The sequence below is a fragment of the Vombatus ursinus genome, unplaced genomic scaffold (genome assembly GCF_900497805.2).
Source record: "Vombatus ursinus unplaced genomic scaffold, bare-nosed wombat genome assembly UNPS02005659.1, whole genome shotgun sequence".
NCBI lineage: Eukaryota > Metazoa > Chordata > Mammalia > Diprotodontia > Vombatidae > Vombatus > Vombatus ursinus.
The window spans coordinates 5022288-5036289 of record NW_020945437.1 but is presented as its reverse complement, the minus strand read 5'-3'; the positions used below and the strand labels follow the sequence as shown (position 1 = coordinate 5036289).

Below are 14002 nucleotides of genomic sequence, written 5' to 3'. Positions count from 1 at the left end.
ACACACACACACACACACACACACACACACACACACACACACACACAAATTTGGCCTCAGACCTTTTGCTTCCAGACCCAGACATTTTCTAGTCTAGTCTCTAGGATTTGTGACTTTGATGTTTGGCTTGTTTAATGGTTGTTTTCTTTGATCCTTGGTTAAGGGCATTATGTTTGGCCCAGTTTTCTAACTTCCTTGATTGTCTCTTTTTGCTAATCACTTGCCCTACCTATAAAAAAACTCTTTGAAGATACAAAATAAAAACACCTTACTTGCATATTAATTTGAATAATGGTGTGGCTTTTACCCTCATTGGTCTGTCATCAATAGCTTGATGGACACCTTTATTCTCAGCCCTAAGTGGATACTATCTCCATTTAACTTGGTTTGTACTAAGCTTAACCTAAAGAATTGTGGGGAGGGGGCTGTGGAAAGGAGGGGGAGGTGTTCGTGTTGGTGTTTGTTTTTCATTGAACATTTGGTCTGGTGGCAGGAAGACCCGAGTTCAAATCTTACCTCAGACACTCTCACCATTTCCTTCTCCAGCTTATTTAATAGATGAGGAAACTGAGACAAACAGAGCTAAGTGACTTGCCCAACTTCTCATGTCTAGTAAATATCTGAGGCCAGATTTGAACTCATGAACATGAGCTTTTCTGATCCCAAGCCCAGTGCTCTATCCACTATGCCACCCAGTTGTGACCCTGGGAAAGTCACTTAACCTCTGGCTGCCTCAGTTTCCTCAACTGTAAAATGTAATAACAGCACCTACGTTGCAGGGTTGTTGTGAAGGTTGAACAAAAGTATTTGTAAAGCACTTAGCACAGTGTCTGTTATGCAGTAGATATTCTAGAAATGCTTATTCTTCTTTTGGACCAGACCTACAATTTAATATGTATAGGGAGCTCCTGGGGAGGAAACTTCCTAGATCAAAGGTTCATAACCTGGGGTCCACAGACACTCAAGGAATAGACAAATAAATGTCAAAGTGTCTGTGAACTTGGATTGGAACATATTCTGTCCTTATTTCACTAACTTGTAACTGAAAATTAGCATTTCCTTCAATTATGAATTTTTAAAAAAATATATTCTGAGACAGGATCCAAAGACTTTATTCAGACCGCCAAAGAAGTCCATGATACATAAAAAGGTTAAGAAAACCTGGCCTAGACTCACTCATTGCAACAACTGTTTCATAATTTGTAAATTTAGAGTAGGTTTTTTTGGGGGGGGGAAGAAATCGAGAGGGTAAATGACTCATTTAGGTTCGTGCAATCAGTGTGCATCAGATGTCACTTGGACTCAGGGGTCAGCTATCTATTCAGCTTGCCATGCTACCTTCAAAAAGGTGTCTATTGCTCTTCATGATTATAATGGTGGCATGAAATTCTTGCCTTTGTCTTCTTTACATTAACTCAGATTTTACACAATATTAACCCCAACTCATGCACATCTAAAATGTGTTGTTAATATTCTTGACATTGGTTAAGATATGTAGCTGAGGAAAATGCTTATAAGCCCTATTTCCTATTAGTTTTTATGCAAATATTAGAAGACTATAATAAAGCCTGACCAATTATGTATGTGGCATCTATATACTACCTAAAAATTCAATTAAATATGACTCTAAATCTTTATTTCACACATGTGCGTGGACACACACATACACATTTCATCTGATAAAAGGGAACAAGCAGGATATTCTGGGTCCATCAAATATTAAATCTGTTTAGTTTTTATTTTTAGAAATTGAGATTTCTGATTAAACAGCACATTCCTCAGTCCCTTTCCACATCTACTAGCTTTTCTCTGAGCTTGTTAAATGTAGCCAAGGGGGGAAAAATGCCCTGACAAGTAGAGCATTATAGTCACTTACTAATCAGCCACTATATCTTCTCAGCGGCATTATAAGAGAGCTGTCAGCTACTAAAAAATGGCAGCATGAATTTCACATTCATAAACCAAGAAACCAAGGGAAAAACAATCTATCCTTCCTCCCGAAAACAGATGGGCATTTAAATGGCAATGTTCACACAAGGCACATCTCATTTCCCTGATGAAGTAAGTCAGTAAGTTTCCTGAGAAGTATGCCTCTGGTTTCTCAGCTATGATTAAACCCAGCTTACATTCATTAGGAATTAATTTGCAATATGACAGTTCTTTGATGGATCTGTGATGTCATTGGGATGGCCATTCTCTTCACTAGCACTATTCTCTTCGCTAGCTCAAGGTCACGAAGGACTTAGATAAAATGGAAGCTTCTCTTTATTTTGTATGATTTTGTTTTATCCATGTCCTTCAATGAATCATTAAAAAAAATGTTTAGAGATGGTTTAAAAGAGGTGTCATGCTTAGCATTTCTGCCCCCTTTCCTGCCTTCATTACTGTGAAAGATGGCCACAAAGGCTTGAGGATCTTTCTAATTTTGTCCACGTAGGGTATTATGTCAAATACACACAGTTATGCATGCACACATGTATACATATACATTTAAGTATATATGTTTTTCACATGCCCTGAACAGAGCATAACCTTTAGGAGTGTAAAAACTGTATCTGTCTACACAAGCCTCTGATGTGGAATGTGTACAGAAGTGTATGGGGGGATGCACATATATGTATCTTCAGGTATCACATTGAGTGTGTGAATGGACCTATTTCCTTGGTGCAAGGACCACCAAATGATTAACTCCCCCTGCCAAAGCATGTCAGTGACTTAACTATAATTTAAAGTCTTAGAGAATTCCTAGAGCAGAAGTGTCAAACATGTAATTGTTTGTAATTGGGAAATGCTAAACAAAATAAATAAAAATACAATAGAACATAGATAATGTTAATATGGGGTTTTCTAAATCAAGGGTCTGCAGGGAGTGGCCCCATTTCTATTTAAGTTTGACACCATTAGCCTGGAACACTGAGAAGTTAGGTGATTTGTGGAGGGTCACATAGCCATGATGTGTCAGACTAGATTTGAATTAAGGTTTTCCATTCCATGGCCAACTCTCTTATGTATGTGTGATTACAAGCATGTATTTACCAACTTTCTCTCAATGAGTCTTTTGGTATTTAGATATATGGCTGCTCATTTAGTAGACTCTGGCTGTTATAGGATTCATATCCAAAGCCTCTCTAAATTGGTAGACACTTAAAAAAATAGGAACTCCATTGGAATAAGCTTTGAGGACTCAGGGTCACATCCATGCTCTGATGAGACAGTAAAGTGCCACTTCTGTGTAAGTAGGAATTTATGTGAATTATCCACAGTGGCACAGAAGCCAATTTGTGTCAAAGGCAGGACTCAAACTGAGATTTACTTGACTGAGGCAGCCTGTCTATCCGCAGCAGCACGATGTCTCTCAACTATACTATATTCCATAAAATTAGCTGAACAATATTCTCAATGAGACTCAAAGTGAGTAGCTTCTGTATAGTAGAAATGAGGAAGAAAAAGTAGTTCTATTTGGAAGTAGGCTCACATGTTGAGCAATCTTAAGGCAGTTGTTTCAGTAGTACCAAATATTAACTAATAAAAACTGTTCATAATTGCTTTCATTTTTTCCTAACTTGAAGTTATAAAATATAGTAATGAGATTAATATCTTCCCTTCAGCTTAAATCTCTAACACTATAATTGATTTATTAAAGATAACAGAACTCATAAAGCTAAATTATTATTTACTCCCCAAAATAGTCCCCCCTAGGGAAGTTAGACACTTATTATAACAAAATTGGCTCTCAAAGTAACTCTGAAGGTAATTTCAAAAAACGAGATAAAATCCCAAAGGATTTCATACTGAGAAACCTATCACCTCTTTCTTACTTCCTCCTCATCCCCAACCCCCAAGATGTCTGGCTCAGAAAAAGAAACTAGGAATGTTGTCCTGGCTGCCTGTCAATGCAGACAATGTAGGACAGGGATTTTTTTAAAGTTATCTTCCTTCTCCCTAAAGACTGAACTAAAGCCTCACCTAATAAACTTAGAGATATTCAAATCAATAAACTATTTCAAATGCAATTCAATACACTTTTCTTGAATTGCCATTGTGTATATATACAACTATAACCAGGGTTTGAGGAAAATAGAATCCTTGCCCAGAGTTTAATGTCTCTGGCATTTATATAAATAACTATAACACAAATGATAAATAAGTGCATAAGAGAGTGGCAAAATGTGCTAAATTAGATGGAATGGGGTGTCAGAAGAATTTTTCTGGAAATCAATCCCAAATTGCGGAAGGCCTTAAATGCCAAGGTAGGAAGTCTGACTTGTACTCGGTGACAATATTTTTGAGTAGCAGTAATATGAACAGATCTATGGATATGGAAAATTATTCTGGGAACAGCACAAAATATAGATTGGAAAACAGAAAGATATAAGGCAGAAAGACCTATTAGAAGCTTTTGCATCAATCTAATTAGGCGCTGATAAAGGCCTTTCCTAGGCTGGTGCCAATAGAAAGAAAGAGGAAGGTTCAGATGCAAGATATGATGTGGGAGTAGAATCAGTAATAAATGGATAGGAGAGGTAAGGGAGAGGGAATAGTAAAATGATTTTTAAAAGTTAATAATGACAAGTAACACCATAGTTTCAAATATGAGAGACTGCATGACTGGGGAAATCACTGAGAGAAACAGTGAAACCAACAGGAAGAGCAAGTTTTAGAGAAAGTATATGTTCTCAACTTGTTGAGCCTGGGGTATGGATGGGCCACACGGGCAGAAACGTCCTATAAGCATCAAGACCTGAAGATTCATGGCTTACAAAAGAAGTCAAGGCTTTGGGAGTTATCTACATAGAGGTCATCTTGAAGGTGTAGAATACTATATAGTAAGAGCTATTGAGTTACAAATGAATTAGTAAAAAAAATAACAAAAATGACATTTACATAGTGCTTTACAAACATTACTACATTTGAGGCTTACAACAAGCCTATGAAGTAGTATTATCCTTATTTTACAAATGAGGAAACTGAGGCTCAGAAAGGTTATTAGAAGACCACTGCATTTTGTGTCAATCAATAGTTTTCTATTTTGGAAGCACAAAGAGTCTCTCATTGTGTTAGGGACGTAATTTAAAATGTAGTCTTTGCTGAAATATTTGTTTTCTGACAAGGCAGGACAATATAGTGGGAAAGGTATAAGTTGTGGTTTCAGAGGACCCACATTCAACTCTCACCTAATTTCAAACTGAGCATTCTTTCTACCACATCACCCTGGAGCCCACCTTCAGCCTACTACATCTATGACCTTGGGTATGTCTCTGATCTTCTTTGGGCCTTAGTGTCTTCATCAGTAAAATGATAGCATATGCCTAGATAGCCCTTGAGATTACTTTCAGCTCCAAATCAATGATCCTTCATTCAAGTACTGCCGTGTACTCATTCTGATCATTACAGAGTAACGCCATTAAATGCTGCACAGATAGATATCTTTTTCTGATGGAAAAAAGACATATCATACATACATTGCCTCAGTGCATGGTTTCCTGATGTTAGTATTCTCATTAATATACAGCACAAAAACAACAAATGAACAGATAACTTCTCTCTCTCTCCCTCTCTCTCTCTCTCTTTTATCTCTCTCTCTCTCTCTCTCTCTCTCTCACACACACACACACACACACACACACACACACACACACACATGCACACGGAGGGGGGGATAAGAGATATATACTTTTACATTTTGGTTACTGCCTTTACAGAGCCATCTAGTAAAGACTATTAAAATATCACCATATGACAGGATCAGACAAGAATAAATTAATCCAAGGAATAGACTGATGGGAATTTTGGATGAATAAAAATGTAATTAAGCCAAAATTGAAAATTCGCCTTGTGGCTTCATCTCAGGGGAATGATAGATTCTGACATAACAACAAAATGTCATTTCAACCCAGAAGTCTTCTTGGAGAGACAACAAGGGATCATGTAGACAGATATCATGGAATCTAGGAATTCGGCAGTTATCCAGAAATCCCACATGAAGAAGACCTGAAGACTAGCCAAGAGTTTGATTAAATACCACACTAACCTGAATATAAGCCCCACTTTCCTTCACATTTTCCCTGTATAAATTTCATTATACTTTATGGTTTTCAGCTTACATGTAAAAAGTTTTCATCTTTTCAAATAGATCCTCCTTTGGTGAAATAGATTAAAATGGTATCAATTAGCTGGGGATATAGACAGATTGGCGAAGAAGTATACAAGATGTGCATACTAGTAAAATTTTAAGTCTTTCATCTTGGAAAAAGTGTCCTGGTTCTGACTTCACCTTATAACTAGGGAAAATAGTCTTCAGTTGACTTTTAACCAAGATACATAGATATTGATCTGAAAGCCAGTGGCTCAAAAGAGAAGGTATTTAAGAATCCCTAAAATACTAGCATGAGACAGCTAAGTGGCACAACCCTGGAGTCAGGAGGACCTGTATTCAAATCTACCCTCTGACAGTTGCTAGCTGTGTGACCCTGGGTAAGTCACTTAACACTATTTGCCTCAGTATCCTCATCTGTAAAATGAGCTGGAGAAGGAAATGGCAAACCACTCCAGTATCTTTGCCAAGAAAACCCCAAATGAGGGCACAAAGAGTTAGACATGGCTGAAAGTCCAACCCCCCAAGGTACTAACATAACATCCTAGTATAATGACCTATCTTGCAAGAAGATGGTCCCAGAGCTCAGTGAGCCACTCTCTAAGAGCCTGGATTAGAGCCACTGCCTAAGAGGATAAGTTAATAGTTTGCTTATGGAAGAATGCATTCTGGGAAACTTTTGAAGCCAAAAAAGAAGAAAATAACTGAAATACATTTAGTACTTTAAAACTTCCAAATATTTTTTCCCTCCCAACAACCCTCTGTAGTAGCATTTGCTATCTCTGTCTTTGTATCATCAGAGCCTTGCACGGTGTCTTGGCCATTGGTGAATTGAATGGAATGGCACTTCAGTGATGATTCCTATCTTGAGCCTTCTGGGAACCTTTTGGTAGTCTCACATTCATCAGCATGGCTATTGTTGGGTCAGCTTCCCCATGATAGTAACAGAGTCATTAGGAAGGTAACATTGGAAATCTAAGAGCTTTGCAGAGAAACACATTCATAGAATTAAGGAGCAGGACGGAACCTTTAGATCATATAATCCACAGAAAGCTGACATCGAAAGGACTAGTTGGAGGCAGAGTCAAGACTAGAAGCCTTGCCCCCTGACTCCTATTTCAGTCTATACTCCTGACCTTATATCACAACATTAGGAGCTCACAATGAGTAAAATTTGCTCCCTTTCTTCTTGGCAGTGTTGGAGAATTGAATCTAGGACCACATAAACTGTCAGACTTGGTTTATATGCTGGTTAGTTTTACTGAAGTGCTTTTCCCCCCTCTCTTTCTGAAGAGGGGTAGTGGTAGTGGTGGTGGAGAAGGAGTAGGGACGAAGTTTATTCAGAAATAAAAATAAATTTACTGAACAAATTTTAATTTATAACAAACTGCTTTCCAATTTCCCATCATTCAAAAGGAAGTCCATTATGTTATTAAACACTATATTACTGTTAAAAAAAAAAGAAATAAAGGTGATTATGAAACAAAATATATCAATAACAATTTAAAAGATTTATGCAGTGATTTACACCTTATAAAAGGGCTTCTCTCACAATACCCTTGGGAAATGGCTTGAGAAATTATTCATACCATTTTGCATATGAGGAAAACTGAGGCCCAGAGAAGTTGGGACTCCTCTTCTGTCATGCATCCAATAAATGATGGAGGCAGATTCAAACTCGGGCCTTCTTATTTCAAATATAGTACATTTTCCAGTAAAACAAGCCATATCAACCATACTCTTCCCATACTAACCCTCATAATCTTATACTTTTTTGGGATCTGAGAATAAATTTAGCTAAAGCAAAGAGAATCTGATGATGGGAAGAAGTTCCCACATCCAGCAAAAGTAGGAAAGAGAGTGTAAATGGACACACACCCACATTAGGTTACTGGAAAGCAATAGGGTAATTCTCTTTATTAGAGGACTGCAGAAGAGGAGGAACTGAGATCACCAGGCTCTCAGACGTCATTAGCATGGGAAATTCAAGAGAAAAATCAAAATAAGGTAAACAAAAAATAGAATCTAATCCCTTTCTGTCCTGTGGTTTCTTCTAAAATATTTTGTTACATCAAGTGCTATTCCAGGACATGGGAGGATAACCCAGGTATGAAACTTGCCATCTTAATGTTCTCCATCAGATCCAAAATATTAACCACTCAAATTCAATTTATGAGAAAAACCAACATTTTATCAAAAATATTTAATCAAAAATAAATGTGATGTAGAAAAACAAGGTATTGTACAATTTCTTTTAGCTCTAAAATTTTACAATCCTACAAAATTAATTGCATAATCTTTGACTTTCTTAAAAGAACAATACTGTGAATCATTGTCTCTTTGATCTTAAGCATATCTACATAATCTTGTCCACTTATATTTAACAAATTCTATCAGGGTAAAAATTTAGTGAATCATAATGTCAAAAGTAAAATTCACTTTTTCTTTTTATAACCTTAAACCCATTCCTTTATGCATTAGACTAAACGGTAAATTGCTGTCTTCAAAAGAGTATTCAGTTACATCTAAAAGGTAACATGAATAAACATGTCTTGTGAATGATAATGCCTGGAATTTATATGGAGTGTTTCAAATGAAAACCTGACGTGTATGTTCAACAACCAAGGTGGCATCTAATAGAAAAACGCCAAATTAAGATTCAACATTTTGAGTAGTATCACACAGTTTCTAAGATGCCTTTATTTCATGGCATTTTTCAATAAGAAAAATGTAAAAGAAAATGAGAACATTAAGTATTCTCCAGTAGGATTAAATTAAAGTGAGAGGTGATGAAATTGCTAGAATTATTTTTCAATTGATACTTTTATGAATTGAATAACACTAAAACATTTTTTCAAGATAATTTAATGACAGGTAATTAGGTATATAGTAGAGTGGGGTGGGACGAGGAGAGGGGAGTAAAGTCTATACTGTGAAGCTTTGCTTTTATAATCTGATATTCCTTGTATTTGTTTTGGCTTAGGAAATTGTTTGTGTATATTTTTGAACCTAATTATTAATATAAGCATTTTTATCATTCTTTCTATTTCAGCCTATATGAAAAAGTTCAGATTGCTCTCATTTGGCTTTTAGTGGTAGCTATAGTTCAGTCATTTTTCAGTTGGGTTCAAGTCTTCATGACCCCATTTGGCATTTTCTTAGCAAAGATACTAGCGTGGTTTGCCATTTCTTTCTTCAGCTTATTTCACAAATGAAATAACTGAGGCAAACAGGGTTAAGTGACTTGCCTCAGGTCACACAGCAAGAAAATGCCTGAGGCCAGATTTGAACTCAGGAAGATGAGTCTTCCTGACTCCAGGTCCAGCACCCTATTCACTGCACCAGCTAGTTACTCACTGATTTGACTTTTGGATAACAATACATATATGATTAATAACTAATAATATAAATGGAAAAGCCAGTTGGCATTTATATAGGACTTTAAGATTTTCAAGGCTCCTTCATGTTACTTCATTTGATCCACATAATTATCTTGTGAGGTAGACATTACTACTACCCACATTTTACAGATGAATTAACAGGGATGTTAAGTGATTTGCCACCCAATAAAGTGACTGAGAAAAGCCTGAACTCAAGTCTTCCTGATTCAAAGTCTTGTGCCCCCACACTTGAAATACTATTATTGCTTCTCTAATACTCCAGCTTTTGAAGCATCACAAATATCTCTGTTGACCATTACTACCCCAAAAGTCGGCGCTGTAGATTTGCACATATTTTTGGCTTTTCATTGTTCATATCTGCTCAGGAAATCCAAGCCAGTGATGGTAGGTGAATTAGAAGAAACATATAAAGGAACAAAGACAACTTCAGGAAAGGAGCTGAAAGAAAAGCCAAAGAGATGTTTCCCAAGTTTGAAACCTCCAGGCAAACCTAAAATCACGCTTGAAGATGAGCTCCAACTGATTTTTTTCTCCCAAAAGAACTTGTACATTTTATCAGTTGAAAATGTGAAAAAGCAACTGAGATAAGACCTCAAAACCGGTCTGAAAGGCTTTGAGTTTACACAGGGTTTCTTCACCTGGGGACATGTGAAACTCCTCATGAAAAGGAAAGTCACCTTCTAGAATCTCTTGCAGTGGTAGAAATCTCTTAGAGCTTTATGTAATAGTACAACTCTGTTGTCTAGCTCTCTTGTCGTTTAGAGGGCTAATGAATCAGGCTTTATAAAGAGATAGAAGTAGAAATATAAGTTGTTATTTACTGATGTGCTCAAAACTATATTTTTGGTAATAATAATAAATCAACAAGAATTGATTAAGCACCTACTATGTGCCAAGAAATGCATTGGAGATACAAAGGAAAAAGTGATTTAATAGTCCCTGCCATCAAGCAACTTATATTCTAAGTGAGAAGGCAATATGTGCATTTATACATGTACTTACATTCCCTTATGATATACTCCTATACCTCTCCTCCCTCTCTCAAACTCTTGGGAAAAAGTTGTCTAAACTCACTATCTCCACTGCCTCTTCTCTCACTTATTCCTTAACCCTCACCACTCCACCTTCCCACCTCATTATTCAATTTAATTTTCTCTCCAAAATTATTAACATTCTCTTAATTGCCAAATCTAAATTTAATGGCAGTTTCTCATTCCTCAGTCTTTATTGACCCATCTACTGAACTTGCCACCACCGGACATACTCGTCCTGGATATTCTTTCTCTTCAAGCAGGTGTTTTTTTCTACTCCTTCCACAACTAGCCCCTTTATACCTGTGCTTTGGATTCCATTCCCTTTCCTTTCCTTTTGATATTTCTTCCTCTCCCAACAGCACTTTTTATCTGGATCATTAGACTAAAAATAATTATAAACTACCTTGTGTTGTTATTCAAGTAGGTTCTAAGTTCAAAGGCAAGCCCCATATCTCATGACTTCTTTGAAGCCACCAAAGCATCTAGACAATAAACATTTGTTGAAGAATGCAATATTACAAAGCATAATGGCACACTCCTGTGATCTCTACAATTACGGGAGGGGAAAAAAGCGCAGAAAGATACATGGATGGATAGATAAATAGAAAAAAGATGGATGGATAGATGGATAAGTAAATAAAGGAATGGATGAATGAATACATTAACAAACAATTAAATGGATGAATGAATAAATAAATGATTTTTAATTAATTACTTAATGAGTGAATGGATGAGTAAGAGATGTTGATTATTCTTCATTGTCAAATGAAGACACTTGTTTTGAAATGCCTTAAAGTCTGGGCCCCAAAGTATATGTTCTACGTACCTGTCCAGTCTCCAACTATTTTCAGATGAACCCCAAATATTGCTTTGGTTTCAGTTGGGCACTAAAAAATAAATAAATAAAGCATCAATCTATTCTGAATAATAATGGAGTATCCAATTAAGATTCAAACATAATTTTCTTCATGCAGAAAAATCCCAAATCAAGAGAAAAAGGAAAAGCAAGGGGAGAAACATTAAGTTCTATATAAATTCTTGTTAAAAACAAGTAACAAAGTAAACAAGTCAAAATACAATCAACTAAAATATGTTCATTCTGGATTCCAAAAGAAAAGCTATGTATTTTCCTTTCCAAATACATAAATAATTATATAAAATAATATCATCAAATTTCTAAATAGTTGTTACAATTCTTACTTAAAAAAAAAAACTTATTTGCTGATAGTATGCCCAGTGGCCTAAGTAACAAATTTGTACCACAAATGAAAAGAGGACATTCTTCCCAAATAGTCAACATAAAGATGTTTTTTCAACCCCAAAAATAAACACCCACCTGATCTTCTGTTTCTTCTCACTGCCATCACTCCTTTTCAGTATCATAGCCTGCACTCCCCAGTTGCCTTTACTTCTACTCCTAAGAATGTTGAGGAGCTAACTGTGTTGTGGGTATGATGATGATGATAATGATGATGAAATTAGTGAAATCTCATGAAGATGGGGACAAAAAGAGGAGAGAGGGAGAAGGAAATCTGATAGGAACAGAAGGCCAAGAATGTAATTCAAGTGAAAACATGGTTCTGGGCAACCTCAAATAAACCAAGGAATAGAGGCATAAATAAGGAAGAAAAATGCACAGAAACTGACAGTGCTTCTGAAGGTCCTCAACATAATGAGAGACAGTCCAGGGTAAAACTAACCATGGTGACACAATTAGATTAAGGCACTGAGCAGCAGTGAGACAGTAAAAAAGATGGAAAGATAAAGGTATGGGATCAACTAATTGATACCATATCATTGAAATCTCGGTTAGAAGAGTAATTTGGGAGGGGAAAGTGTACTATTAATGGCTAGTTGTCAAAGAAAGTTGGATGACAACTATAATTCCTATAATCTTCACATTTTAAGAACCGAAATTAACGTGAACATGGATTTCAAAACTGTTGTGCTTGTTTTTATTAAGGGTTTTTCTGATAACATAAAATAACAAAATAAATAGGAAACAGAAAGCTTAAAAGCAATTACCCCTTTTTTCTTATTTAACTAATGTAGAAATATTCCATTATTTTTCTTTCATATTTATTTGTTTAATTTCATATCAACAGGGCAATTCAATCCCATTTGCTAAATTAATGTTCCAAATATTAACTTTGCCAAAATCATTTCTACCTTCTTCACATACATACACAGCTCCTAACAGAGAGATTAGGTATCCCTAATGCTTAGTCTATGTGGATTGGTCTAATATTTGAATTATTCCATTTCCTTTCTGGTGCTAAATGAATCCAGATCTAGCTATCACAAGGTACTAAGCTTAAAGCAAGGAAGACCAGCACTAAGATCTGCAATCCTCCCACACATTCCAACCTCTAGTCATTATTAGTTGTGGGACCTTGAGCAAATCTCTGAGCCTGTTTCCTCTTCTGTAATGTTCTATGTTGCCTACCATGCTGAATTGTGGCTTATCTCCAATTATATAATGGACCTAAAGAGATTTGCAGTAATATAAATATCTATTTATTTATTATTCCTCTAAAAGAGACAGCAAAGTAGAGTAGATAGAGGACTGACCTCCAAACCAGGAAGAGCTGGTCTTGTCCCTGACATATACTAACTCTGTGACCCTGGGCAAGTCACTTAATCTCTCAATGTTCTATGCAACTCTCTAAGATGATAAGTTGCTGTTAAGGCACTCACCTACATTGAAAGAGGGAATTTCTTCACTGGAAATTCTCTCTACTACTGAAATTACAAATTCAGCCCCAATTTGTAAAAATGTAGGTAACATGCTCTAAATCCCTCAGATGGTTTTATTAGGAAAATGCTGTACAAACCTTAAAATATCACAGAGATGAGCATTTTTCTTGCTATTATTACCATTGTTCTTATCATAATTATTACTATCTCATTCTCCTTTGTTCCATGGGGTTCAGATAGAAAAATCATGGGACAAGTTACTATTCTGCCAATATTCTTTTATCTTTAATGTTTGATGGGGTATTTGATACATGGCTAAAATAATGGCTTCTTGTTGAGGAATAAAAGCATTGGGTTGAACGTGGCCTTTGTAGATTCACTGAAAATATTTTCAAAACAGCTCCAGTAGCAAACAGATCAACAGGAATGGCATGGTTAAGTATCTCATCTTGTTCCTACATGGCTCTGATCTCCTCTGCTAAGTCTTTATACTCTGAAGCATTTTCATTTCATGTAACTTGCAGATTATAACGATTTGGGATGGTGAGATCTATTAAAATGCTGGTGATGTAAAAACAAAAGGTATTAGTAAAACATCTTTTAAAATTGTTAAATGTAAAAGAAGTTTTTTTTAAATGGATCAATGTTATGTCCATGCTATTGTGGACAAAATTTTGTTCTCTGATTATGGTCCAGATCCAGTACAGTTTGTTGGTTGGGTTCGCTGGGATATTTTCAGATCCTACTTATTGTATGGGGATTTGTCATCTGTTAGT

The 14002-nt window shown here is 36.1% G+C and overlaps 1 protein-coding gene across 2 annotated transcripts in view; it reads right to left on the bottom strand.

The window, feature by feature from the left end:
- NOX4 (NADPH oxidase 4) overlaps window positions 1-14002 on the bottom strand; it is a 223993-nt gene that overhangs the window by 92832 nt on the left and 117159 nt on the right. For both annotated transcript variants that reach the window (XM_027848190.1, XM_027848191.1), the window contains one exon: window positions 11356-11416. In XM_027848190.1, coding sequence (XP_027703991.1) covers window positions 11356-11416 — 61 coding nt within the window. The remainder of the gene's footprint in view (window positions 1-11355; window positions 11417-14002) is intronic.